Genomic DNA, 27,276 nt, shown 5'->3' on the forward strand with positions numbered 1-27,276 from the left:
TGGGAGGGGCAGACTTTCTGCTGCTATTTTTGACAGAATAGAGTCAGGAGGATGGTTTAGAGCTTTTACTTTTAACCCAGACACATGAGGCTCTTGTCTCAGGAAGAGGCAGTAAGAAGCTCTCTCATCTTAAAGTCCCAGCACCAGAGTCATGGAATTGTTTGGTTGGAAGAGACCTTTAAGGTCGAGTCCAGCCCTGGACCCAGCACTGCCAGCTTGCCACCAACCCACCTCCCTCAGCACCACATCCCCATGGCTTTGAAACCCCCCTAGAGATGGGGACTCCACCACTGCCCTGAGCAGCCTGGTCCAAGCCTGGACAACCCTTCTGGGGAAGAAGTTTTTCCTAATACCCATTTCAACCACAAAAGAAATGATGAAGAGGGCAAGGAATGGTACTGCAACCAGCTTGTGTCTTCTGTTCCCTCCCAGAAAGGAAGGCCAGGAGCAGGAGGAGCCATGCAGTCTTGCTGCAGGACTTGCTTCCCAGAGGGTCGAGCTGGGAGCTCATCAAACAGAGCCAGGCCATGGGTTTGGGTGAGAGCTCCAGAAGCAGAGCCTGTGCTTGAGCAGGGAGAGAAGCAAAGCCTGGGAGTGTGTGGTTACTGCTCCCCAGCAGGCACGGAGAGTCCAGCTCCATATATCTTGAGACTACAGATTTATGTGACAGCAAGGCAGCCCTGCTGGTGTGGGGGAATCCAAACAGCTCTGGCTCTGTTCCTGCAGCTCCCCTCTGGATGTGGACATGCTCCATTTATTGCTCTACAGTCGTGTCCTTGGTGTCATTATAGCCTCCAAGAAGTGAAAGCTCTGTGATGGATGGGAGCTGAGATTAGCAGGTAAACACCCTGAGATGTAATTAATGTGCAGCAGATGTTTAGATGCATGAAGGAAAGAACATTTTCTTGCACGCACTCTGTGATGGCCATCCAGCCAAGGGGGAGGCTGCAGGTGAAGTATCTCTGCCTTTGCACACCTGATGAATCAGATATGACCCAGGGAAAGATCTTCCTGACTGCAGTGCCCTGGGAATGGGCTCAGAACCACCTAGCAGATGAACGTTCACAAGGCTGATTCGTGGGAGGCAGGAGGAACGTGGAGTGATCTTGTGTTGGTGGGAAGGAAAATCAGCATTTGGGGGGTGAAATGAGATGGAAACTCAGATTTGTGTTTGCTTGGTGAGGAGGAGCAGTGGAAGCAGAAACCACAGCATGAAGCTTTGCTTTGTGGGGGGGACAGAGCGCTGCTGCCACTCGTGCTGAGCTCTCCTGCTCTTGTTTTGCTTTGCTGGTGCTGGACACAGCTGAGCTCAGGAGAATTCCTGGTGGGAACCTCCTGTTCTGTGAGTGCAGGAAACTGCTGACTTTCATGGGAGGGAAGCTGTTTGGAGATGTCTTCTCTCCCCCATTCCCACCCGAGAGAGAGCTGCAGGGTCAGCTGGATGGTTAGAGGGATGTTGCTCACTGTGTAACCTGCACCAGCAGGGCCACAGGCTGGGACCAGACTCTGCCTCCTGCTCAGCTGCCGGGGGGTGCTCATTCCTTAGCCCAGGGGGCTCTTGGTAAGCTGTGTTTTAATCAAGAAAGCTTTGAGATGATTTTGTAGCAGCTTTCTGCAGGTGGCTTTGGATGGCAGCAGGCAGGGTGTGTGGCATCCAGCCTGGGGTTTGGTGATTCCCTTGGGCATGACCTTACCTGTGAGCAGAGCTCCATCTGTGCCCAACCAGACCTGTGCTGAGCAGCCAGAGCAGAGCTGCTCCTCGGGAAGCATTTCCCACCATGAAGATCTTAGCTAGGAGTGAGAGGGCTCTTGACATCTGGGGAGGAAAGGGAACAGAGCTCTTCCTTCTGGGCCAGGAAAAGGCTGTACTAAATCTCTTTGAGAATGGCTTCGGTACAAGGAAGAGGGTGGAGACCTCACACTTCCCTCCTGGCTGAGGGCAGCTGGGCTTGGGCCGTGTGGCTCTGGCTGTCATCTGCTGTGGTGCTGAAAGGAAGGATGGGATCAGACGTGAAAGCACAGTCACAGCCTAGGTGCCTTCAGAGGTGGGGAGAGCAGTTTAAGGAGACTCCCTCATCAAAGGAGGAACATGAGAAGCCTCAGGGGGCAGGAAAGGTGGGCAAGATGTGCAGTAAGAAGGTGAAAAATGCTGTGAGTGAGGGGAGAAGTGCAGAGAATGTGAACAAGACACAGGACAGGGTGGGGAAAGGTTTTCTTCTTCTTCTCTTGGAAGAAATGTTCTGAAATGACAGAGAAAAGCTTCAGCAGGCAGTGGGAGAGAAAAGGTTGAGATGGTCCCAAAGTGCAGCAAAGAGGATGGAGATTTGTGTTCAGCCCAGCACTCGTGTGTGTGCGTACTGCTGAGCTCATGGGTGCTTCGAGAGGCCAGGGATGCTCCTTCAGGCAGATGGATGCCCCCGGGTTGGGTGGAAGGAGAAGGGATTGGTTTGGTGAGTTGTGAAAGGAAATGAGCAGTAGGAAAGTGTTGCAGATGTGGCAGTGGGTGTAGGGAGGGAGGAAGGATCTCTCTGACCTTGGCTGGTGCTCTCTGCTGCTTGTGATTCATCCAGTCCTGCAGGCAGGATGGGAGAAACAGGTGGTGCCTCAGCTGGTGGGGCGCTGGAGGGAGCAGAGGAGTCTTTTGTTCAGCCTCAGAAGCCAGCCTCAGCAGCTCCTCCACAGCTTCTGGCACAGGTTAATGGGAAGAGGAGGGTGAGCACAGGGGGCCTGCCACAGCTGCTGCTGGAGCCTTAGCTATGGAAATCAGTCTTTGGTGGCAAAGCTCAAGCAGAAGTGCTTCAACAAACCCAGCCTGGTGCTCTGCTGGGACCTGGAATCTGATGTGCATCAATTCTAGTGCATGAAGCCTCAGGCTGCTGTGCAGGACACTGCCTTTGGCTTTTGACAGCCTGCAGAGCAGCAGGTAATGCAGTTCTGATGTCCAACCCATCTTGCTGCAGCAGAGAGAAGCACAGGGCTACTGTCCCTCCTCACAGCAGGTGCCTGTCGCTGCTTCTGGGCGATCTGCAGCCTGCCTGTGAGCAGAGGACAATGCACAGAGACTTGCTCATGGCAGACCTGGCACTTGTGCCAGCTCCATGGCTGGGGAATCTGTGTCTGTGTGAGGAATTGTCAATGGCAGGGTTTGGTCTGCCCTGTGGTGGTGTCAGAGCATCCTGCAGCCCTCCCAGTGGGATGGGTGAATAAGTGCAAATTATTGATTCCCTTTGTACCTGAGACCTGATTGACTTCTTCTGGGATCACTTCCTGGGCGTCTCCTCCTGTTGTTTGCAGGTCTTGGATGTGAGATACAAGAGACCTTCCTCTTTTGCTGTTTCCTTAGTGGCATTGCTGACTTCTCCAACCCCCAAGGATGAGGTTCTGGAGGAGGGAAGAGTGAACATTTTCACCAAACAGAGCCAGAGGCAGCTGGCTCTCTGAGCCAGTTTCCTCCACAGCAGATTTGAGTCTCAGGGCATCAGGAATCTTGTGCTCAGTGTGGGAAAAGTCTCCCTTCATGCAGAGAGCTCCTGAAACCAGTGGCTGATCTGTGGCTTGTTCTGTGGTCACTGTGTGAGGTGCTGGAGTGAGACTGGGAACTGCTCAATCTGCTCTTGATTGGCTGTGACCTGAGTGTGGGGTGGAAGTGGGACTCAGAGGCTGTTCAGTGTCCCAGCTGCATTAACACCCCCTGGTTTAGCTCTCTTCATGGCTGTGTCGATGCAGCTTTGTGCCAGGTTAGGGGAGCAGAGCCACTAAGTGCTTCATAAGGAAAATACCAGCTCTGGATTCTGAGCACTGCTCTGCTGGGGCTCTGCACCCAAAGCACAAGAGAGCTGGGAAGCAAATCCCAGGCATGAAATGCCCACAGCTGTTCAGATCCTCCTGAACTAACTTGTCCCTTCTGTGTGCTGTTCCCCCAGGCTTTCCTTCACCGCATGACCCAGTGTGCTGCAGCCAAGGTGGACAAAAATGTCACAGAAGAGACAGTCAAGGTTTGTCTCCTCACTGCCTGTTTCTGCTCCCTCCTAGCTGATGTTTTATTTATGTGCCTTTCCCTCTCTTGCAGATGTTGTTTTCAAACATTGAAGACATTCTGGCAGTGCACAGAAACTTCCTGTCGCTGGTGGAGGAGTGCTTGCAGCCAGAGCCCAGCGCCCAGCACGAAGTTGGGACCTGCTTTCTGCACTATGTATGCTGCCTTCTAGCACAGCCTCCTCCCACTTGATTCCTTTCCTAGCTGCCTTTACTAATTACTGTGGTGATGAGGAGTGTGCACAGTCACCAGGACAAAACACCCCTTGGTTGCATAGTGCTTTGAGGTCATCTCTGGGTTACTGTCCTGTCCACAGCAGAGAGGAGGAGAATGCAGAACACACCAGCTGGGTGATCCTTTGTAGTTTCATCCTTTTCCTATTCACCAAATTGGCCCAGGCTGACCAAGGGAGCCCTGCAGCGTGGCTGAGCCCAGAGCTGCTGTGTGAGCTGGAGGTAGAAGGATCATAAGATGTGGTAAAGATGATGCAGGGGCTGGGAAGCTGCCACGGGAGAAGAGGGTTTGTTCAGCCTGCAGAATAAAGGCTCAGGGGAGCCTGGCACCTTGCTGTGCTCCAGGATCTAAAGGGTTGCTACAAAGAAGATGGAGACTCCCTTTTCACAAGGAGTCAAAAGGGGCAGCAAGGGGTAGTGGGGAGGATCTCCTGGGGAGACTCCAGTTGGACACCAGGCAAACTTTTCCCATGGAGAACAATCAGCCCTTGGGTTGATCTCCCCAGGGAAGTGGTGGAGTCCCCACCATCAGACACTTTAAGATTCAGCTGGACAGTGTGCTGGGACAGCTTGTCTAGACCAGGCTTTTGCCAAAAAAGGTTGGAGCAGATGGTCCTTGAGGTCCCTTCCAGCCTGGTATTCTGTGGCTGAGGCTCCCCAGTGACACTTCCAGACTGCTGCTCACTCTGCTGCGGGGCTGGAGCTCAAATAATAACCGGGGGGTGGGAAGAGCTGAGCTCCCCAAAGGAAGGCTGTGTTAGCTGCTCAGCTTTGCAAAGTGCTCATCCCATGTTTTACTAATTAAAGTGAAGAACAATGTCTGTCCTTGTCTCTGCAGAAGGAGCAATTCCGCATCTATGATGAGTACTGCAGCAACCACGAGAAGGCACAGAAAGTTCTGCTTGACCTGAACAAGATCAGGACAGTGCGGGCGTTCCTCCTGGTAAATAGGCTCTGAGCTGGGGGCTTGGCCCAGCCTCTGCCCAGGCAGGGCTGCTGGAGCTCTCACCACCACCAAGGACCAGCCACAAGCAGCTGGCAGGCAGTTCAGCTGGGGGTGGTGGAGGTCTCACTGCCCCACTGGGGTCCGTGTGGCTGGCAGCCTTATGCAGCCTGCCTTGGCCGTGCTGGCCAAGGGACGAGGTCCATCCAGCTTCTCTGGGGGAGGAAAGAGAGTAGGGTAAGGTAACTGGGGAGGGATAGGTAAAGAAGCTATGGAAAAGGGAGCTGGGGGACTCAGCAGGACTTCTGAGGAGAAGGTCCAGGCTCTGGTACTTGCCCCACACTGAGGAGCTTCACACAGATGATTCTGTGTTGGGTGCAGCGTGGCCAGGCTGAAGCAGAACAGGAGATGCAGACTGCAGAGAGCTGCTTGTGTGAAGCTGTGGCAGCTCAGTGTGTCAGTGCTGGGTGCTCCTGGCCTTTCACATCTGCTATGGGCTCATAGGTTCAGGACATGTCTGTAGAGGAAGGGCAGCAGTCCAGCCTAGAGTAAGAGGTCTGGCTGTGATGTGAGAGTATGGTTGAGGCTTTCTGGGCAGACAGGGCAGTTCAGGTCATTAGAAATGTGATTAGCTGTGAATAAGCAGGAGCTGAAACCAGCCCTCTGAGGACAGAGAGTCACCACATAAACCTGCATGGTTGTTGCCTTGCTCAGTCTGCACCAGAAAAGCTTTTTCCTTGGCAGGTTGAGTGAGATCCTTTAGGATAAGACTGCAGCTGGCTGCCCCTGGGCACAGAGCCCCGAGGGTGGGTGTGAGATGCCCCTGGCAGCACTGGCTCTGGGTATGTTTGCTGTGAGCTGTGTGCTGCCTGCAGTGACCTCCCAGTGGTGTGGCCTCTGTTCCATCAGCACTGTCTGCATCCAGCTTCCTGGCCTCTGTCAATGTCTGGCTGCATTGGACTGCTGCTGTTTGGTGTTCCCAGGTCAGGCATCTTGCCCTTTGAAGCTGGGGATGAGCTCACACCATTGCCTCACAGTTCCTTCTGGGCCCTCCATAGACCAATTTGTGCCCTGGCTGTGGGGCTGTCTGTTCTCCCCCTGGAATCCCAGCAGTTCCCAGTGTCTGCTGTGCTGTCCCTCCATACCTCATTAGCCCCAAAAGCCCTTACTCCTTTACTTCACTTCCCTCACTCCCTTAGCTGCTTTGTCATGGAGGCTCCCAGCCAGGATTTATCTTCACTGCTTCTGTAGGTGCCTGGCTGGTGAAAACTTATCCTTTAGCATTTTATTAGCTGCCCATCATGTCTGACACAGAGGCATGCAAGCAGAGCACTGGGGGATGGCTCTGCTCAGGCCTTCCAGCCCAGCTTTGTTGCCACTCAGTAAGGTGAACTCTTGTGGGAGCAGCAGCACCCACAGTGGCCACCTGGGTTGTCTTTGGTGGAGTATGAGAGCATCTTCTGAGCTTTTGATTTGCTGTCTTTGATTTGGAAACTCCCCCAGAAGCCCTCTCCTGGCCAGGCTGGATGGAGAAGCTGCCTGGAGGAATCTAGAAGGTGGCTGGGGGAGATGCTGGCTCTTGTGTGGCCTCTGCGGTCCAGCCTGTTCTCCTGACAGCCTTGCAAAGCTCCCTCGTGCCATGGGTGTCTGCAGTGCCTGCCCCTAGCTCTGCCAGTGCTGCTGGCACCTGGGCTTGGCTGCTGGTGCTTTCCTTGTGGTGGTGGTTAACGAGGGGTGGCCCTGTTCCCTCTGCAGAACTGCATGCTGCTGGGGGGCCGCAAGAACACGGACGTGCCCCTGGAGGGGTACCTGGTGACGCCCATACAGAGGATATGCAAGTACCCCCTGCTGCTCAAGGTACAGCTGCTGTCTCTAGGACCCTCTGCTCTCTCTACCTGATTGCTAAGCACCTTTCTGAGCTGCAGGAGCTGTTAGACACCAGCCCCAGGCTTGCTCTCGTTGAAGCTGCTGGCATCAGAACTTAGAGCAGTTTGGCTGGGTGAAAAATCCTGGAGTCATCAAGGCTGGGAAGGCTCTGATCACACCCAACCTTCTGCCCAGCACCTCCACAACCACTACACCATGTGCCAAAGTGCCACAGCTGTGTGTTTTATGAATGCCTCCAGGGATGGGGACTCCACCACCTCCCTGGGCAGCCTGTCCCAATGCCTGACCACTCTTGCAGCAAAGGAATTCTTCCTAGTAGCCAAAGGAATTCCTCCTACTACCCCAAATTCTTCCACAGAGTGACTCTCCCCTGCACCTCCCTGGCTGCACAGGGCTGAGCCATTGCAGGGAGCTCAATGAGTCTGAGTTCAGCTGTTTCTCGCTCCAAACACATGGGGTAGCAGAATTGCTTTGCAGCCTGCTTCTGATTTACCATCAGCCAACTGGCAATGAAAAATGGATGAAAAGGAATTTTCAGACAAACTCAGAGCAGCAGTCAGATGCTGTGGATGGTGCTGTGCCCATTCACATCTATTCTCAACTGATATTTATTCCTCCCTTACTGTTAGGGCTTAGAACTTAATGAAAAGTGAGTCCCTGAATGTTTCCATGGTAGGAAATCAAATCATGCAACCAGCAGGAAAATAGATACTGAAACCATTTTTGCTGTTGTTTAACAGATTAAGGGCTAATGATGTTTGTTGTTTCAAACTGTGAGAGGGAAGCCCAAGCAGATTCTGCTCTAGGAGCTGCTTGGAACCTGAGTGCTGGGCACATGGCTGTGTGAGTGTAGCTGCTGAGGCACTGCCATGAGCACCTGGAAGGAAGCAGGTTAATCCAGGGGTGTAAAAGAGCCTGAGGAGTGTAATGATTGCAGTGAGGCTTGAGTCATCCCCAGCTCTCTGTGTGCCTGTGGCTCCCCTGGCTGCTTGTTGATGCTTCCCTTCATTTTATGTATGCTCTGTTCTGTCAATGAAGGCTCTGCAGGCACAAAGGCAAAGTGGCTAAGGGACTAACAACAAACCCCAACCCCCCAAAGCTCACCCTGAAGAAACAGTGCTGGGGGAGGGAGAGAAAGCAGCTGTGGTGCAAATGATTTCCCTCGGGTGTGATTGCTTTATGCTCAGGAGTTTGTCTCTGATTTCCTCGTGCGCTGCTCTGGCACCGTGCTGGAGGCTTTCGCATTTCCCCACTGAGTTAAAGAAGCCTGTCTGCTTTGTGGTCTGTCGGTGAGAGCCTCCTGTCACAGGCACCCAGATGTCACAGGCAGGTCCCTTGTTTTCCTTCCTGTGCCCAGGAGCTGCTGAAGCGGACCCCGCGCAAGCACAGCGACTACGCGGCGCTGATGGAAGCCCTGCAGGCCATGAAAGCTGTCTGCTCCAACATCAACGAGGCCAAGAGGCAGATGGAAAAGCTGGAGTTCCTGGAAGAGTGGCAGTCCCATGTGGAGGGCTGGGAGGTACTGGAGTGAGATTTGTCCCTTGGTCACTGAGGAGGGAGGTGCAGACGTGCCTTGCCCTCCTGTTGCGGTTCACAGCGTGCGCTGGGTTGGAAGGGACCCTCCAAGGGCATCTTGTCCCCCCCTGCACTCAGCAGGGATGCCTTCAGCTAGAACAGGCTGCACAGGGCCACATCCAGTCTGATCTTGAATGTCTCCAGGGAAAGGGCCTCAACCACATCCCTGGGCAACCTGTTCCAGTGTCTCCACTCTCATTGTGCAGAACTTCCTCCTGATGTCCAACCTAAATCTGCCCTGCTCCAGATCCAAACCATTGCTCCTTGTCCTATCCCCACAGCTGCTTCTGAACATCCCCTCCCAGCCTTCCTGTAGGTCCCCTTCAGATATTGAAATGCAGCTCTAAGGTCTCCCTCCTACTGAAGAACTTCTTCCTCAGCTCCAGTCTAACCCTGCTCTGCCTCAGCTTCAGACCATTCCTCCTTGTCCTGTCCCTGGACACCCTTATCAAAGTTCCTCTGCAGCCTTCCTGTAGGATCCCTTTGTTAAGCACTGAGTCCAGAAGTTTTGACCCCCCTGTGCCTAGTCTCTCACTGTAGGCTGAGCTAAGCTGACACCGAGGTGTTCAGACCCCGCAGACCTGTTGGGGTTTTGCTCTGGTTTGCAGGTGGCTGAGCTGAAATCCTTCAGTTCTGTGAAGAAAGCAGAGATCTGAGCGAGTTAGGGGACAGCTCCTAGCTGACAGCAGCCCCCAGCTGACAGCAGCCCCCAGCTGTAGCGCCAAAATCTGCCTTTTGTCAGGTGTTGAGCACTGTGATTAGCTTCCCCGGAAGGATGGACGCAGACGCCAGGGGATCTTCAAACTGCCTGAGGAGTTTTGTGTTGGGGCTGTCTGAGCTGCCCACACGGGGGTGGGAGGCAAACAGGAGTGCCAGAAAAGGAGAGAGAAAGCAGGCAGGGGAAACGTTCCTGAGAGAAGCCAGGTTTGAGCACAAGACACAGGGGGGTTGCAGACACAGATTTCGTGGAGGTGGCTCTTGGGGCTTTTTGAGCACTTTGTGCCACTGTGCTGCTTCTCCTCCTGAGAGAGGAGCTGGGGGGACAGGTTTCAGTCCATTAAGCTCAGCGGAAAGCTGTCTGGAAAGGACAGCAAGAAAATCATCCTTTCTGCACCTTAGCCTGATAGGCTGAGGCCTGATCTTTCGGCTCTCTGGTGGGAAATGGCTCTGTGCAGTGCAGAGGAAGGAAAGGGCTCAGGGCACTGAGGTGGAGAAAGCTTTGAGTGCATCTCTGTGAACCTTAAGTGAGTTCCCCAGCTGAAAATGAGAATGTTGACCAGAAGAGTCAGCTCTGCAGTAGCTCTTCGCAGGGACAGAGGAAACATCAGAAACAAGAGAGAGTTTCCAGGCAGCTCTGTTCCCTCCTTCCATCTCCTGCTCACCACAGCTGCAGTCTGCTGACCCTGCGGTGCCTCAGGACATGCTCTGCTCCTGCAGCGGTGGTTTCACCCTCCCCGTGTCCCCCAGAAGGGCTCAGCAGAGCAAGCCCTGGTCTGGCAGGAGCAGAAACGTCAGCCTGAGCAGGGCACCCCTCAGCACCGCCCATGGCACTGCAGAGTTGTTTCCTGCCTGCCCCATGTGCCATCTCCTAGCCTGGGGGCTGGGGCAGCCCTTTGGTTTGCTGCTCAGGGGGCAGGGGGGGAAGGTTTGGCCATTCTCAGCATGGGCCAAGCAATGACTCTCACTTTAGTCAGGGCTCTTTGTCCTCCTTCAGCTCATGGAGGGATTGGAAATTTTCACTGGAGGTTTTTGTGTTTGGTTTGGGTTTTCCTGTGCATTTCCAAGAACTCCAGTCTGCCATTGCTGTGCCAGCAGAGGGAATGAGCCTGAGCAGGAGAATCCTCAGGCTGCAGGTCAGAGCAGTGCAGACTTTTGGCACAGGGCTGTCACTATGAAATGTTCCACAGACATTCACTGTGCCTCTAGAAGGGACTTCTAGGCAGGACAGAAGCTGTGTGGCTGCTGCTCTGTGTTCAGAGGAACTTGTCTGTGTTCAGTTGTAGTCCTCAGCCTCACATCAAACAAAATCAAAGCCCTCAGAGAAATGATTTTGAAAGAGAAAAGGGGTTTGAAAATGAAAGGACTGCTTGGAGCAGCCTTCCAGTTCCTGAAGGGGCTCCAGGAGAGCTGGGGAGGGACTTTTGCCAAGGGCTGGGAGAGCCAGGATGAGAGACAATGGCTTTGAGCTGGGAGAGGGGAGACTGAGACTGGAGATGGGGAGGAAATTCTTTAGAAGGAGGGTGGGGAGACACTGGCACAGGTTGCCCAGGGAGGCTGTGGATGCCCCCTGGAGGTGTTCAAGGCCAGGCTGGATGAGGCTGTGAGCAGCCTGGGCTGGTGGGAGGTGTCCCTGCCTATGGCAGGGGGTTGGAGCTGGATGAGCTTTGAGGTCCCTTCCAACCCATTCTGCAACTCTTAGCTGAAGCAGAGCTCCAAACAGAGCTCCAGAGCAGCCCTTGTTGATCTAGCACTTACCAAACAAAGCAAATATCTTAACAGCAGCTTCTTCACACTGGGTGGAAAGAAGTTTCTGTCTGCAAGGGGCTTGACCATCAGCAGTGATGGCAGCTGAGTGTGTGAGGACATGGAGCTGCACTGGGCTTGTGCAGCAGCTTCCTGGCAGAGCAGTAACCATGAAGTGCTTACCCTGATGAGTATTGGAATGTGAGGGAATCCTGCTGATGATCCTCAGTGCCCATCACTGACTTCACTCCTGTTGCCCTCAACTTTTCAATGAAGTTTTCTGCTGCACTGCAGTGATTAAAATTCCTCTGCTTGCTCTCAGTGCCTGAGTCTTGGAGGTAGTTAGCAAACCCATCTTAATGAAGGTGCTGGAGTGCAGAGCTGCAGCCTGACCAACCCAGTGCTCTGTGAGGCAGAGGAGGTGGTGAAGAGCTGATGGCTCTCAAGCCTCTGACCCTGGAAAAGGAACCCACTTTGCTGCACTGGCTTCCTTCTGAATCCCTAGCAGGATGTGCAGTAGGAGATATGGTTGCTGTTGGAAATCTCAGCATCCAGGCTGAGAGGGACCCCAGGGATCGTCTGCCCCAGCCTTGCTGGGTGATGGTGCAGCTGAAAGGAGCTGGCCCAGCAGCCTGGCAAGCTGAGGCTGAGAACTGCCCAGTGTAGGGGACTCCACTGCTGCCCCTGGGAGATGATTCCAGTGTCTGACTGTGCTCATGGGGGAAAATTCTCATCTGGAGTCCAACAGCACTAACTTGTCCCCACCAGCTCTCCTCTTTTCCATGGGGGCAATGGCTATTAAGGAGCAAAGGTACCAAGCAGGAGAGGGAGCAACATGGAGGGCAGTGTGTGAACCACAGGCTGCCTCCTTCTGTGCTCAGAATCCCTTCTGAACCACAACATTAACAATTTCCTTCCAACCCTGGGGCTTTTCAGCTCTTCCCTACCCTGATGATCTCAGAGGTCTCTTCCAACCCCAAGGAGTCTCTGGTCCTGGATTTAATTTTAGGATTTCAGTGTAGCTTGAACTCTGCAGCGGTGCCAAGGGCCCAGAATAGCACATTTGCAGTGGAGTGAGGTGGTGGTCACTGGGGTTCAGCTGAGCAGGTTTGATGCTATCAGATGGCAGCCACAGGCTGCCCAATCTCTCCACACTGCCCTGATCTTATTACCTGCATCCTTTTCAAACCTCATTTATGGTTAGTTCTTGGAATGGTGAGAATGCCAGAGCCTGGATGAGAGCTGAGAGGGTTTTGAATGATTCCCAACAACAACTCCAAAAAAGAAAGCCCCAAACCCCAACCCCCTCCCAATGCAACCCCTGGGAGTGGATTTAATTAAACAAACATCTGGGGTCCTGCATGGCCTGAAAATCAAGAGGCAAACTTGTTGGAGATTTCCTTCCAGAAGGAAATGCTTAGCACATTGCTTGGCCCCAACTGGAAGGAAAGGGGGGGGACCCCCCCCCAAAAGGGCTATTTTTAGAATGTGATCAAAGCATGGCTCAGATTCCTCTGCACCACTGCCACAAAATGGAGCTTGTGTTTATTGTGATAAAAATACAGATCCATGGAAAAAATGGCACATCTGTTTCAAGGAAGATGATGTGCAGCACAAGGACTCTCTCACTTCATCTCCCAGGTGGCTGCACTCACTGGCCTGGTGTCAGGCTTGTGTAGGTGGCTGCCTCAGCTGGAGAGCAGCTCTGCAGCTGGAGCAGTCTGCCCGGGCAGGCTGTGGGGATGCTGCGGGGAGAGGAGAGCACACACAATTGTTGGGGTTGTGGTAAGCTGGAAACCAAACCCAGCCTGAGTCACAGCTTAGTGACAGCAGCACAGAGTGTTCTGCTCCCTCCTCTTCCCCTGGATCACCAAGCTGCATGGCAGTGAGGCTTGCTTTAAAGCCCAGAATTTGTGGCCCTTTCCCCTGGTCTGTTTGTTTCCCCTTGTACAAGTCCTGGAGAACAAGCCAGGATCTGTGACTTCTGCCTGCTCCCCCTGATCATGTGCTGTCACACAGCCAGCTCTGACTCCTGACCCTCTTAGCTTCTTCCCTCAGACCTCAGCAGATCAACAGCCACAGCAAAAGTCACTGACCTGCAGCCACAGCACCACGGCTGCGACCCTGCCCCGAGGTGTCCCTCAGGTGAAGGGAAAGCTGCTCAGCAGTGGACAGTAGAGCCCTGTTCTCAGGCTGCAGTGGCTGAGGGGAGGGGTTGCTGTGTGCAGCTGACCTGGTTTTTCAGGACAGGTCTCGTGGTGTGCTTTGGAAACTTCAGGGATTAAACTTTATCTGTTCAAAAAGCCCCAGATCCTCCCCCCCAGCTGCTCCTGGAATGGCTCAGGTGGGAAGGGGCCTCAGAGATCATCTACCCCAACTCCTTGCCATGGGCAGGGACACCTCCCAACCAGAAGTGGCTGCCCAAAGCCTCATCCAACCTGGGGAACACTAAATGAATGCAAAGCTGCTGTCAGGCATCGTTAGGATTTGCCATTTCATCGCAGAGTCACAGATTCCCATCAGCTCATTGCTGCTCTCTCCACTGGGGTTGTGAGTGTGGGTAAGGCACTCCTCCAGCCCTGTGGGGGTGCAGAGTCCTCCAGCTCTCTCCCCAATGGCTTTCAGGGCTCCAACATCACAGACACGTGCACGGAAATGCTGCGGAGTGGGCTGCTGCTGAAGATCTCGGCAGGGAACATCCAGGAGAGGATATTCTTTCTCTTTGATAACCTTTTGGTCTACTGCAAGAAAAAGCACAGGTTGGTACTCTGCACAAGCAGGTCTTTCCCTCACAGCAGAGCTAATCCTCACAAGGCCATCAGGGCACTGGCAGGGTGGCTGCTGCCCGTGGTGGCTGCAGGGTCGGAGCATGTTCAGAGCTCTGCCAACCACAGAGGAGTGCTGAGGGCAGGCTTTGGGGAGGATGCTGCAGGAATGCAGAGTCCTAGCGATGAAGTGTGGGGAGAGACTCTGGTTTGTCAGTCTTGCACGAGAGGTTGCATGTGATGGCCTCCCTCTCCCCTGGGCAGGGTAAACAGCCTGCCTTTCTAGAGCAAACAAATGGGTAGTGCAGCTCAAACTGTCCCATCAGCCCCAGAGGCTGAGGAGTTTCCAGCTTTGCCTTTCCAATCAGGGAAGGCAACCAGAAAGCAATTCCTTAGTTCAGCAACAAGCTTCTGCAGGCTGTAGGTGGCAAAGAGCTGGAGCAGAGGTTTTGCAGGGTGAGCTGTCCCTGGAGAGCTCTTCTGTCATCCGGTAACTTGCAGCTCGCTCTTCCCAGAGGCAGCATCTCTGCTAGCATCAGCAGTGCCCTGTCCAGCCGACGGCTCCCGGTTCAGTTGCCCTGGGAAGGCAGAGGGAGCAGTGCAGGGGCGCAGGGAGGGCTGCTGGGTGAGCTGCTCACCTGCTCTTTGCTTCCCCAGGCGGCTGAAGAACAGCAAAGCCTCTACAGATGGGCACCGGTACCTCTTCAGGGGCAGGATAAACACAGAGGTGATGGAGGTGGAGAACGTGGACGATGGCACAGGTGAGTGCCTGTGTGCTGCTCACTCACAGAGCAGGCTGAGAGCAGCTCCAGGGTGCTGCTTGTCCTTGGCTGATCCCAAGCCCCTGCCTGCTGCTGTGCCACGTCCCTGCTCGCCGGGGTCCGTGGGCAGGAGCTCGGAGCTGGCTGTTTCACACCGACAGGAACAGGGCAATAAGCCAAGGAGACATTTATTGCTCAGCTAAAGACCATCTATTTAACTCCCCTTCACAGCACCCCAGCACTCTGAAAGAGATTATCCCCCCAGGTGTGTGACGTATTTGTGAAGGCAAGTGGAGAAGTTACCTCTGGAGTGAAGCCTCAGAGACCTGAGCTGCTGAAGCTGGGACAGAGGTGGTTAAGGCAAAAAGGAATCCTCCTTCTTTCAGTACCTTTAGAGGTGCAGCCCCTGGGGTGGTTTGGCATTCTCCTGACCTACACCAGAGAAGCATTCCTAAGGCATTCCTGCAGGTGTCAGGTTTTGGGGTGAGAAACCTGAATTCAAGCTTTGAGCCCAGCAATGATGGCAATGGAACTGTGGCAGTGTCTGTGCTCCTTCCCTGCCCTCTGGCACCTTCCTGCCCTCTTCTTGCCACTCCTTCCCCTCTGTTTTGCTTTTCTTTCTTTCTTTGTTGTTTGTTTGTTTAATTAATTTGATTTTACTGTATTTTAAAGCCCCCCCAACTGCTTTCCTTCCCTGGAGCCAGGAGCATGTTCCTTCTCCTCACACTTGGTAGCCTTGCTCTGTCTCTGTTCCTGTGCTCTTCTCCTGTGCTGCCCCAGATGTCTTCTTTCCCATCCCCTGTTTATCATCCGTGTTTGAACTATAGCTCAGCCCTCTTCTGCTGTGTCCTCTTTCTCTCACCTCATTCCCAGAGGTGGGAATCTGGTTGTCTGGATCTCGTGTTAGCTCTGCATCTGCTCTTTGGGTGCTTTGGTTCTCATTCTCCTTAACCATCCATTCCCTCTCCTGATGCAGAGTGGAAGCTCTGAGTGCTTCTGGTCTCCTCTCTGCCCTTGACTCTTCCTCCTGTACCCTTCACAGGTCTCTTCCTAGAGGTGAAAGACTTTGCAGAGGGTGCTGCCACAGTTCTCCACCGTGGATTTTGGGACCCTCTGCTCCCTTGGCAGAGGGAAGCTGGGGGCTGAGAGATGTGGGAATGTTGTCTTGGTTGTTTGTAAGCAGCAGCTCAGAAAGAGCAAAACAGATTCCCGGCGTGGCTCTTTGTCATGCTAATGACGTGCCTGCAGGAATTAACAAAGCTTCCTGTGAAAGGCAATGTTTGTGATGAAATGAGGCCGGGCCCGAGCAGTGCCCTCGCCGGAGGCTCTCTGCTCGGCTGCGGCACCACTCTGGGCTACAGAGGAGGGCAGGGCAGGGCAGGGCAGGCCATGTGTGCTCCTCAGACAATGTGCCCACACAGCCCCTGGCGAGCCTCAGGAAGGTGGTGGATGTGTTGTGGTGGCTTTGGTTGGTCTGTCTGCAGCTCTTTGGAGAGAAAAGTCTTTGTAGAGGCACTGCCAGTTGCTCCCTGGCTGTTATTTAGTCTGTGAGGACAAGCACTTGAGACCAGGGGACAGACCAGATTTAGGGTTGCTTACACTGTCTGAGTTCTGTCCCCTTATGCCTTGAAGCAAGGCATGGAAGAGGAAAAGGCTCTACAAGAGAACAGCAACCAGAGCCTGCATCAACAATCATACAGAGGAGGAAGGGACTCGATGTTCTGCAGCTGTTTTCCCCTTGGTGGCTCTGAGCATCAGTCCTAAGGTCCTAGAGTCTCAGGAACTTAGAAGTACTTCAGTCACAGGTTGGAAAAGACTTTTAAGATCACCAAGTCCAACCATAAGCACTGCCAGGTCACCCCTAAACCAAAGCAGCCAGAGCCTCCCTTCCTCAGTAGCACTCTGACCCCCAAAGTCTGGCAGCTGAGAGCTGCTGTCTGAGGCTTCTCTTCCCTCTGACTCTTGGCTTGGTGTCAGTGCATGGGTGACAGGAGGGCTGCCTCTCAGCAGAGAGCTTTTAAGGGGGCAAAGGGTATTATACATAGGTCATGTCACTAACCCCATGATAAATGACTTTGGTTGGAAGAGACCTCCAAGGTCATCCAGTCCCACCATGAGCCCAGCACTGCCAGGGCACCCCCAACCATGGCCCTCAGCACCACAGCTCCAGGGCTTTGAAACCCCTCCAGGCATGGGGACTCCACCACTGCCCTGGGCAGCCTGGGCCAGGGCTTGGCAGCCCTTTGGGGGAAGAAATTGGTCCTGATGTCCAACCTAAGCCTCCCCTGGTGTTGCTTGAGGCTGTTTCCTCTTGTCCTACCAACTGCATAAACCAGAAGGGGATGTCCATGTTTATCAGAGGATTCTGGAGCAGACTGGGTTGAAAGAGACCTTTCTCTGCTACACCTCTAGCTCCAGGTGATGCAGCCATGGGTGAGTGGTGTGAAGGTGGTGGTGCAGGGTAAGTGACCTCCACTCTTGCCCAGCTTTCCCCATCCCACTTGGGAGTGCTGGGAAGCTCTGCTGGTGCAGGAATGCTCCATCAGCCTCCTGGTTTTCTAGTGGTTTCTGACATTTCCCAGCCCAGCACACAAGGCTTGGCTGCTGTCCATCTAATTAAAATGCAGAGTTATTGAAGGGCTCTGAGCATGTCTGCTGGGAGCTCTGGTGAATCTGAGCAAGCATTTCAGCGAGGGGTCAGCCTTGGACAATCCCAGCCCGTCCCACAGGCCAGGGCTGAGGTAGGAGCAAGTCTTTGCAAAGCCAAAGAGCTGTGGAGGTAGTGCAGCAGTCCAGGGCTGGCCTTGGGACATTCTTCATGAAAGTTTGTGGTGAGAAAGTGATGACCTCTTGTTTCTATTAGCATTCTGTGTGGTGGTTGCCAGTTTTGGGTTTAATCTGTGATTTGTGCAGCATCTCTCTTATCAGGAGGCATTTAGGCTTCACAGTTCCCCCCAGGAAGCAAGAGTAATCCTGGTGGAGGATATTCCAGGCTGTTAGCTGGGCAGGAGGAGTCTGTCTAGCTAATTCCTGGAGAGGATTTATGGGCTGGAATGTTCAGATTAGGCAGCATAGAAGCAAAGAAAGGGTAATCAGCTCTGAATTGTCTGGGGCTTGTAGCAGGGTGGTTTGCATGTGCAGAGCCAGAAGCTCCAGATGCCCAAGAAGATCAGCAGCTGTCAGCTGCCTCCTGTGGTGGCCACATGAAGAATGAGTTGCCTTTGGTCAGTGCAGCATCTTTGGCATCAGAGCAGGGCCCACAAGTGTAGCTCTTTGCTTCTGCAGGTAGCCACTAAAGGCACATCAAACACTTGTGCTTTGCTTACCTGCCACACAGGCACTGCAATTTCCCCTCCTGTGTGGTTGATCTTGCTTAAATCTGCCAGCCAGCAGAGCAGCCCTGGGTGCTGTACCAGGCACCCCCCACTGCTGCTCTTTTAAAGGGGTTATTCATTACCCTTTAAGAGCAGCAGGAGGGCTCCAAGTGTCCTGCTCTGCTCTTTCACTGGGACTCTGCCTGGCCTCGTGGCCACTCCACCCACAGCTTCCTCCATGTGCTGGGCAACCCTCTGCTGGGTTTTAGAGGGGAAATCCATTGGTCACAGCGACCAGGCTTGGGGCAGACTGGCTGCCCAGCAGAGAAGGGCCTGGGGGTGTTGGCTGACAGCAGCTGAGGACGAGCCAGGCTGTGCCCAGGTGGCCAAGAAGGCTGAAGCAGGTCCAGAGAAGGGCAACAAGGCTGGGGAAGGGTCTGGAGAAGAGGGCTGGGGGTGTTCAGCCTGGAGAAGAGGAGGCTGAGAGGAGACCTCATTGCTCTTTGCAGCTCCCTGAAAGGAGGCTGGAGCCCAAGGAACAAGGGACAGGGCAGGGGGAAATGGCCTGACATTGCACCAGGAGAGTTGTATGGTGGAGTCCCCATCCCTGGGGGGGTTCAAAGCCATGGAGATGTGGTGCTGAGGGCTGTGGGTTAGTGGTGCCCTGGGAGTGCTGGGGTAAGGGCTGCACCCAATGACCTTGAAGCCCTTTTCCACCCCAAAGAATTGTTTGATGCTACAAGCCACAGGTGACTTGAACTTCATTTTGTGCTCTGTGTTTCCTGAGCTTGCTGAGCAGTGCTGAGTTCTTCAGAATTCAAACAGCTGTGGCTTGGTTAAGGGTGGAAGCTCTTTAAACCCTTCTGTCTCTGCCCAGCTGACTACCACAGCAGTGGCCACACAGTTATTAATGGCTGGAAGATCCACAACACAGCCAAGAACAAGTGGTTTGTCTGCATGGCTAAAACCCCAGAGGAGAAGCAGGAGTGGCTGGAGGCGATCCTGAAAGAGCGAGAGAGGAGGAAAGGTGAGTTAGGAACCCTCCTGGTGCTGCCCCACCACAAAGCCAGGCTCTGCTGTTGTGCTGCCAGGCACACTTCAGCTGTCACACCCAGCCTGAGGGGCTGGAAAGGGTAAGCCCAGGCTGTGCTGGGTGGGTGCATCGTGGCTTGAGCTGTGCATACTGGGGGTGACTGCTGGGTTGGAGGTGGGAAGATGTTTCCAGGGAGGGAATGCCCTGGGGGAAGTTCCTGTGGCAGAGAGATCTTCACAGAATCCTGGAATTGTCAGGGCTGGAAGGGACCTCATCTAGCTCCAGCCCCCCTGCCATGGCCAGGGACACCTCACACTAGATCAGGCTGCTGATCACTCTTGAGCAGTCCCAAGGCCTTTTCCTTTCACCCCTGGGAAGATGTGGCTGCTGCCTTGCCATGGCCATGGTTTGCAATCTGCAAACCTCCCTGCTAGCATTTGTTACTGCAACACCCACCCAGGGTGGGGTCCTTCCAGGGACAGTTTAACTGCACTCTGAGGAACCTGGCTATCATCTGATTGTGCTTCATGAGGAGCTGCTCTTCCTGGTGAGGAGAGGAGAGGAAAGCAGCTTCTTTGCTTTCTTTTGATGTGTAATCATTGGATCTGCTTCTCCATTCCTGGGGGGAGCTGAAGCCTCCCAGCAGCATCACCTCATCACACTTTGCTGTGTTTGTGGCAGGCTTAAAGCTGGGCATGGAGCAGGACACGTGGGTGATGATCTCTGAGCAAGGAGAGAGGCTGTACCAAATGATGTGCAAAGAAGGGAACCTCATCAAGGACAGGAAGAGGAAATTAACCACTTTCCCCAAATGCTTTCTTGGAAGGTACTGTCTGCATTTCACAGCAGCACTTGTGGCCCTTCCCAGCCTGCTTTGGCATCCTGTGCAAACCACGCTGGGTTTGCAGTGTCTGCTCGCCCTGGCCCTGCCCAGGAGTTAGCCAGAGTGTAAGTGGATCTGCCTGCAGCTCCTCGGTGTGTGCTCCTCTGCAGAGGAGCTCTACTGAAGGGACAAGGCTGCAGAATGCATCAGGGAAGAGTTCCTTGACAAAAGTAATGCACTTTGGCTCTGAAATGTCTAGTTCAGGGCATCAAAACTTGCTTTGCTCCACTTCATAAAACCTCTGTGCCTAGACCTTTGTCCTTCTCTTGCCTGAATGCCAGGGACAAAGTTACTAAATAAGGCTTGAAACGTTGCCCCTCTTATCCAGAGGCTCTTTTTAATGGCACATTATGCCTGGGGCTGAAGGAGGCTGGGTGCAAGAGAGAGAGAGCCAAAAAATGTCAATGTGAGCAAACAGCTTAGGAGGCAGAGTCCTGACCACGAGGCAGCCAAGTGCTCTCCTGAAGTTCCAGGGCTCTCACACAGAGACCTTGTGGTGAAGATACCACTGAGCTCCAAAGTGGAAATGAAGCTTGGGAGACCCACATCTGCTGTCAGAATGAGGCCAGGGTTAAGATTAGTGCTTGAGTCCTGCTCCCCCAGTGAAGCTGATGGAAGCAGGCAAAGAGTAGTGAGGAGCTGTGGAGGATTTAAAGCTGGCATCAAGCACCTGCTTTCCCCTGCTGGCCTTGGAGAGGACCCTTTGGGAGTGCACTTCTGCTGCCCCCTGGGTCACCAGCTAAGGCCAATGTGACTGTGCTAGTTCAGGAGCTGCCAGAGAACATGGAAAGCCTTGCCCACATGCAGGGTAGGCTTCATGCAGGCCAAACCTCTGAGCAGAGAACAAAAAAACATCTCCAGGGAAGGCAGAAGTATTTGTGTTGGAATAGTGGAGTTGAAATGAGTGGGGGTTTAAAGGTGGGGAGCATTAGGGCTCCAGAATCACTTCCTAGGTGAGAGAGAAAGACAAGGAGCTGAGAGGGGAATGCAGCAGCCCTGCTGGTCTGACATCTGAAGCCTGGGGCTTGTGTCTGCCTTTCTTCCAGTGAATTTGTGTCCTGGCTGCTGGAAATTGGAGAGATCCACAAGTCTGAAGAAGGAGTTCATCTTGGCCAAGCCTTGCTAGAGAATGGCATCATCCATCATGGTAAATGTCATGACTTCTAACCCACTTGTTTGCAAGGTAATTGCTGTGATTGGAGCTGACTTAACTGAGTTTGGGGCAGAGATGGACTTGCTCAGGGGATCTGCTGCACCTCCTTGCAGGGACCTGGTGGGGCTGTGGCCCTTGTCTGGGAGAGGCTCCACTGATTCAGCCAGGTTACTTCTGTGCTCTGGGCATCACAGCAGTGCAAGCAGGGACCTGCAAAATAGATTCTGGGGGCAGAGAAGGGGAGGGGGGACTGCCTGGAAGGCTTTAAGGCCAAGGTGTGCAGGGATTCACCTTCAGCTGAGGACTGTAAGAGAGAATGAGTCCCACGGAGGTGCCTGCTCAGCTCCTGGGTGTTGCAAGTGCAGCTGGTGGAATCCTGCCTAAACCTAAGAGTTTAATCTTGGGAGTTCCAAGGCCTTCTCTTCCCTGCATTATATCCTTACTGAATTTCCTGTCTTGATGCTGAAACTTTCCACTGCCTGCATGCAGCTCATCCTGGAGGGAGGCATCCCTGAAATGGTTCAGGGTTTGAGCTGAGGGGAAGGCTGGAGGTCATCTGCCTTGGCCAGATCAGCTCCTGGGCTCTGTCCCCTTTAGAAGGCACAGTCCAACAGGACCAGATCAGCAAAGTGGAGAGACTCCTGGTTTTGACAGTGTGTTTGGCTTGCAATAGCTGCAGCCCTGCGACACAGAAGCGGTGAAGCAGCTGCTGCTGCAGCCTAGGTGCAGGCTGGCAGCCCAGCTGCAGTCAGTGCCGGTGTGCATCACTGCTGCTGGCCTTCAGCCACTGAGGCATTTCATACTCTCCAAGTTCTTCGCCACCACCTTTGCAGTGCCCTTGCCTGGGAGGAAAGCAGGAGGCTCAGAGTGCCACTGAGCTGTGTGCATGTCAAACCTGCACAGCAGGGCAGGAAGAGCATGGAGGTTGTTCATGGGGAGCTGTGCAGGCTTTGAGTAGCCGATGCCAGCCTCCATCGCTTGCCTCAGCGTCAGAAGCTCTTCTGTTTGCTGCACACTCTGCATTGTTTGCAGGGGAATCATTCTGTTGCCAGAGATTCTTCCCCTCATCCTGCAACTGATGTCCCAAATATAGCCCCAGACTTTCTCCCCAGAGTTAAATGCATTTAGTGTAATTTCATGAGATAAAAGGCTGATTATGCTGGAGCAAGAACTGTGAGAGCTGCTCCTTGGAATACTGCATCCAGCTGTGGCTCAGTGCAAACAGGATCCTGAAAATAAAGTTGAATGAACCATCTGTTCTGCCAGAGGGAGCAGGGCAGGGGGAAGCTGGGGCTGTTACACTGCAGATGTTGCAGAGGGCTTTGTCTCCCTCTGCTCACTCCTGGCCTGGCTCTTACTCTCTGTGCAAATCCACCTGTTGCCATTCCCTGGGGTCTGAACCATAGAACCATGGAATTGTTTGGGTTGGAAAAGACCTCTAAGATCATCAACCCAACACCACCCTAGCTGTCACCCATGTCCCCAAGTCACACTGTTCTTGCACACCTCTGAGGATGGTGACTCCACCACCCCCTGGGCAGCCTGCTCCAGTGCCTCCCCACCCTCACTGGGAAGAATTTCTTTCTACTCTCCAGTCTCAATCTCCCCTCTGCCAGCTCAAACCCCTTGCCCCTTGTCCTGCCACCACAAGCCCGTCTCAAAAGTCCCTCCCCACCTTTCTTGTAGCCCCTTCAGGTCCTGGAAGGCTGCCAGGAATCCTTTTCTTGCTCTTCAACAGGAGGAATTGTTAATTACAGAACTAGAGGATATCATTTTCCTCAGTTCAGTGATCCCAGCCCAGTAAAATGAATCCAGGTCCTTGTTGTGGGCACTCTGTGTGAAGGTGTAGCAGTCTGTGCCTGATGTTTTGAGAGGCAATGATATGTGCAGGAGCTTGGGGGTTGTCCTGGGTGACCACCTTGGCACGAGCCAGCAGTGCAAGGCTCCTGGAGCAGTGGCCTGGGCTCTGCTGCTCATGGATACATCCATGCAGAGAAGTCCTCTTGCTCCTGCACAAGGCACTGCTGAAGCCACTCTGGCAGCTGTGGTGTGTGGGGAGCCTGCAGGGCTGGAGGGAGCATGAGCAGCGGTGCAGGCAGCAGCACTGCCCTGGAGCCAGTGCCTGACTGCATCCTGTGAGGAGGAGGAGGAGGTGTGATGGGCTCACCCCTTGGAGGGGGAAGGCATGCACAGGAGAACTGCCTAAACCAGGACATGCTGTCAGGCCTCTGTGATTGATGAAGACATTACTGTAGCCTCCTCCTTTCAGCTGATGCCATGCAAATTGAGTTTCAGAGCTGAAGCTTGCATCTGCAAGCAAAGCAGTAACCACTACAAGACAATTATCCTGGGGAGGTGCTAGTGCTGGCCTCAGCCACCAGCTGAATCAGCTGCTCCCAGCAGGAGCTGCTGTAGGGCCATTCCCAGGAGAAGTTTGGGAACTTCAAGCTGGGGTCTAGGATGGTTCTGGTTAGAAGAGACCTTTCAGAGCATCCAGTCCAAGCATTGCCCCAGCACTGCCAGGTCCCCACTGAACCATGTCCCTCAGCACCACAGCTCCACAGTGTGAGCTCTGCTGCTGGAATCTTGTGGGATTCTGGGGATCCACCCATTCAGATCCTTCTTCCTGAGTTATGGGGAAATGGATTGACAGCACCTCCATAGAGTCCTGTTCTGGAGAGCTTCAGCTGGCTTTGTGCAGAGGAAGGCATTCCCTTCCTCCCCAGGGCAAGGGTGGTCAGTGTGTTGTGGAGGGTTGGTATCTTTAGAGCATGGCCTCAGCAGGAGCCAGGAGAGAGGATGATGTGGAGCACTGATGTGACCATCTGCAGAGAAGCTCTGTTAGGTTGAGGAGCTTTGCAACAGGCTAGAAAGACTTGAGTGCCTCACTCTGCAGGCTCTCCTCTGCCTGCCTGTCCTTCTTGCTCTTTGCCCCCATGGCCTGAGCTTGTTTGCTCTCTTCTGGCCTCTCTGAACGTGGTGAGAAATCTTCTCAGCAGTGACATGAAGGAGCTCAGAGCCGATGAACTAATTGGCCTCCCTGCCCTCCCTGCCTGCTCTCTAATGGGCTGATATTAGAAGGGATGGTGCTGGCCCTCTTCTCTCTGGAGGAGCTGTGCCCCAGCAGTGCCTGATGTGGGTGTTTGTGGCTCCAGTTACAGACAAGCACCAGTTCAAGCCCGAGCAGATGCTGTACAGGTTCCGATACGACGACGGCACCTACTACCCGCGCAGCGAGATGCAGGACGTCATCTCCAAGGTATGCACAGCAGGAGGGGAAGGGCTGCCTGAAAACTGCCTGCAGTGCTCTGCTGGGGTAGCTGCATCCCCTCACACTGGCCTGGCCTGCGCTGATGGGAACCAAGAGGAGCTTTCTGTTTGAGAGGGAAGGGTTTGGGCTCATCACACACTGGAAAGGCCAAAGTTTGGTAGTTTTCTGCCATCTAATGCTTTCAGTGCCTCTGTCTCCTGTTTCTGGGGGATTCTGAAGCTGCTGTTTCAGTCCATGGTATTTTCCAATCCCTTTTAATAGATTTGAAACCCTAGGTCCTGGAATCAGAGAATTGTCAGGGTTGGAAGGGACCTCAAGGCTCATCCCCTTCCAACCCCCTGCCACGGGCAGGGACACCTCACACTGGATCAGGTTGCTCAGAGCCACATCCAGCCTGGCTGCAAACATCTCCAGGGGGGAGGCTTCCACCAGATGGAAAATTTGGGTTAATTTTCTCTGGAATCTGTGCCTCATGAGTGCCTCAGGCAGGCAGAAGAGCCTTTGAATTGTGTTTTTATTGATTCCTTTTTAAAAGTGTGTTTGTTGGTTATCCTTTGCAGCCAAGGTGCTGCTGCAGACTCTCACAGGCAGAGATCTTCACCTGGTGTGTGGAACAGCAGCCAGTGGCTGGGAAAGCCTTAGCAGCCAGGAGCCTTGCTTTGCCACCCAGCTGCTTTGCACTTCTCCAAGTGCTGTCCCTTTGGGATGCTTCGATGCTGCCTTCAAGCTAATCCTTGTTGCGTGTGGCTGTGGTCGGACTGGGAATGTTTTCTCTCTCCTAAGCTGTTGGTCAGAGTTGTTATCTGGAAATGCTATGTTGTGGTGTGTGAAAACAGACAGAAGTCTGAGCAAGCTGTTTCTGCTGCCTGATTTCAGTGCATTGAGGGCTTAGAGGCTTCCTTGCTGCATCCCTGACGTGAAGCACACTAATCTCTTCCTCTCTCGCAGGGGGTGCGGCTGTACTGTCGCCTTCACAGCCTCTTTACCCCAGTCATCAGGTGAGTCCGGCTGGGACAGCCTCAGGGAAGCATTTGGGAGAGGGCTGTAACCTGCAGACCCTGTGTTTGGGTGTAGGTTCCTAACCCAGCCTTTCAAACAAGGCTGAAGGGCTGTCAAGAGCAGAACTGCCACTGAATCATGAGTGGCTGCAAGCTCTGCTCAGCCTGACCTTTGCTACAGCCTTTCAGAGCCCCCTGGCCCCTGCTGGACATGCTGGTGTGGATATTGATGCTCCTCTTTAGCACTGTTGCTTCATTTGGAGAGTCCCAGCTGCCCTTGTACCCCAGTGCTGCTCTCACCCAAGTGAGATCTGGGCAGCCTCCTCCCCGCTGCCTCCATGGGAAGGTTTCCTTTGCCTTTTGCCTCCGGAGGCAGCCTCTGAGCCCGTACCAAGCACTCCAGCCATGCTTGCACTGACTTACCCAACACAAGATTTTGTTCTCTTAGGCTCTGCTGACTTCTGTTTGATTTTTGAGTGTTGTGCTTTGAGCAGGGATAAGGATTACCACCTGAGAACCTACAAGTCGGTGGTGATGGCTAACAAGCTCATCGACTGGCTGATTGCCCAGGTGAGTAGGCACCCATGGGCTGCCCTGCTCTCTGCATTCCAGCTCTGCCTTGAGAGGTGCTGATGTGCTGAGCAGAATGAGATGCAGGCACTCTGTGTGAGGGTTATTAGAGCAGCCTGTGCAAGTTGTAATCCTCTTAAAGCAGGGAAGGAGCAGAAATCAGCTGTCTGCAGCCCTGCTGCTCAGCCCCTTGGTGCTTATCTGCCTTATTTGCCATTGAACTTCAGATGCTCTAATGAGACTCAGCTTTGTGATCCAGCATTGTTCATGGCTTAACAGGACGTGGAGAGGCCCTGAAAATCTCTGTTACTATCGAGGTGGATAAGAGGCAGCAGCAAATTGCTGTCATTGGCTCTGCCTCGTTTTAAGTGAGCTCAGAACAAGCACAGCCTGTCCTGGCCACTCAGGCAGCATGCACCAGGCTCAGAGCAGTTAAACACCTTGACAGTGGGGGCTTCCAGTGTGGAGAAAGCAGTGCTGCTAAAATAGTGATGTAGTTATTTGTAACTAGAAAGAGGTGTAGCAGAGGGAGGTCTTTTTCCAACCCAACCTGTTCCATAATCCTGTGACAAACATGGACATCCCCTCCTGGCTTATGCACTTGATGGGACAAGAGGAAACAGCCTCAAGGGGAGGCTTAAGTTGGACATCAGGAACAATTTCTTCCCTGAAAGGTTTGTCAAGGCCTGGCCTGGGCTGCCCAGAGCAGGGGTGGAGTCCCCATGCCTGGAGGGGTTTCAGAGCCCTGGAGCTGTGGTGCTGAGGGCCATGGTTGGTGATGCCCTGGGTTAGGGGTTGGACTGGATGACCTTGGAGGTCTCTTCCAACCCAAAATCACTCTGTAGTTCTCTATGTGGCTATAGATGGATATAAAAGTGGCCATGGTAAATATAATCTGCATCCATTGCCAGCCCTGAGGCTGCACCATTGTGCACAGAACCCACTCTGCTGCTCTGCAGGAGACATGAACCAAACCTGCTCTGTTTTTGTCCAGGGGGATTGCCGGACGAGGGAGGAAGCAATGATATTTGGGGTGGCTCTCTGTGATAATGGCTTCATGCACCACGGTGAGTAAGTCCTTTCTGCTGCTTAATGCTCTCTGCATGGCTGGGAGGAAAGGTGGGAGCTGGCAAAGCTCTCATGGGAATGACAGTCAGGGAGTTGTTTCCTTGTGCTGCTGAGGAGACCCAGGCTGGAGTCTGCAAGAAGGGTGAAACCCAATTGCATCCTCTGCAAACTGGTTCCAGTCAGCTCTGTGGCATGTCCTGGGGAGCTGGCCCTCAAAAGCATTGGAGGGCAGCAGCTTCATTGGCCCCTTGGGAAGACATGAGGCAGGTAAAGCAAGTTTGCAGAGGTGAGAGGATAAACCTGAGGCAATCTGTGGGACAGAG

At 53.6% G+C, this 27,276-nt stretch overlaps 1 protein-coding gene across 2 annotated transcripts in view; it reads left to right on the top strand.

Moving 5' to 3' along the window:
• PREX2 (phosphatidylinositol-3,4,5-trisphosphate dependent Rac exchange factor 2) overlaps positions 1-27,276 on the top strand; it is a 93,635-nt gene that overhangs the window by 18,281 nt on the left and 48,078 nt on the right. For both annotated transcript variants that reach the window (XM_068162527.1, XM_068162529.1), the window contains exons 2-15: positions 3,924-3,995; positions 4,070-4,192; positions 5,108-5,212; positions 6,968-7,069; positions 8,457-8,618; positions 13,763-13,896; positions 14,560-14,663; positions 18,855-19,004; positions 19,692-19,836; positions 20,940-21,040; positions 24,202-24,305; positions 25,266-25,315; positions 25,810-25,885; positions 26,880-26,952. In XM_068162527.1, coding sequence (XP_068018628.1) covers positions 3,924-3,995; positions 4,070-4,192; positions 5,108-5,212; positions 6,968-7,069; positions 8,457-8,618; positions 13,763-13,896; positions 14,560-14,663; positions 18,855-19,004; positions 19,692-19,836; positions 20,940-21,040; positions 24,202-24,305; positions 25,266-25,315; positions 25,810-25,885; positions 26,880-26,952 — 1,501 coding nt within the window. The remainder of the gene's footprint in view (positions 1-3,923; positions 3,996-4,069; positions 4,193-5,107; positions 5,213-6,967; positions 7,070-8,456; positions 8,619-13,762; positions 13,897-14,559; positions 14,664-18,854; positions 19,005-19,691; positions 19,837-20,939; positions 21,041-24,201; positions 24,306-25,265; positions 25,316-25,809; positions 25,886-26,879; positions 26,953-27,276) is intronic.

Source organism: Melanerpes formicivorus, unplaced genomic scaffold (assembly GCF_026170545.1).
Source record: "Melanerpes formicivorus ecotype bairdi unplaced genomic scaffold, bMelFor1.0.p_v2 SCAF_65, whole genome shotgun sequence".
In the NCBI taxonomy this organism is placed as follows: Eukaryota; Metazoa; Chordata; class Aves; order Piciformes; family Picidae; genus Melanerpes; species Melanerpes formicivorus.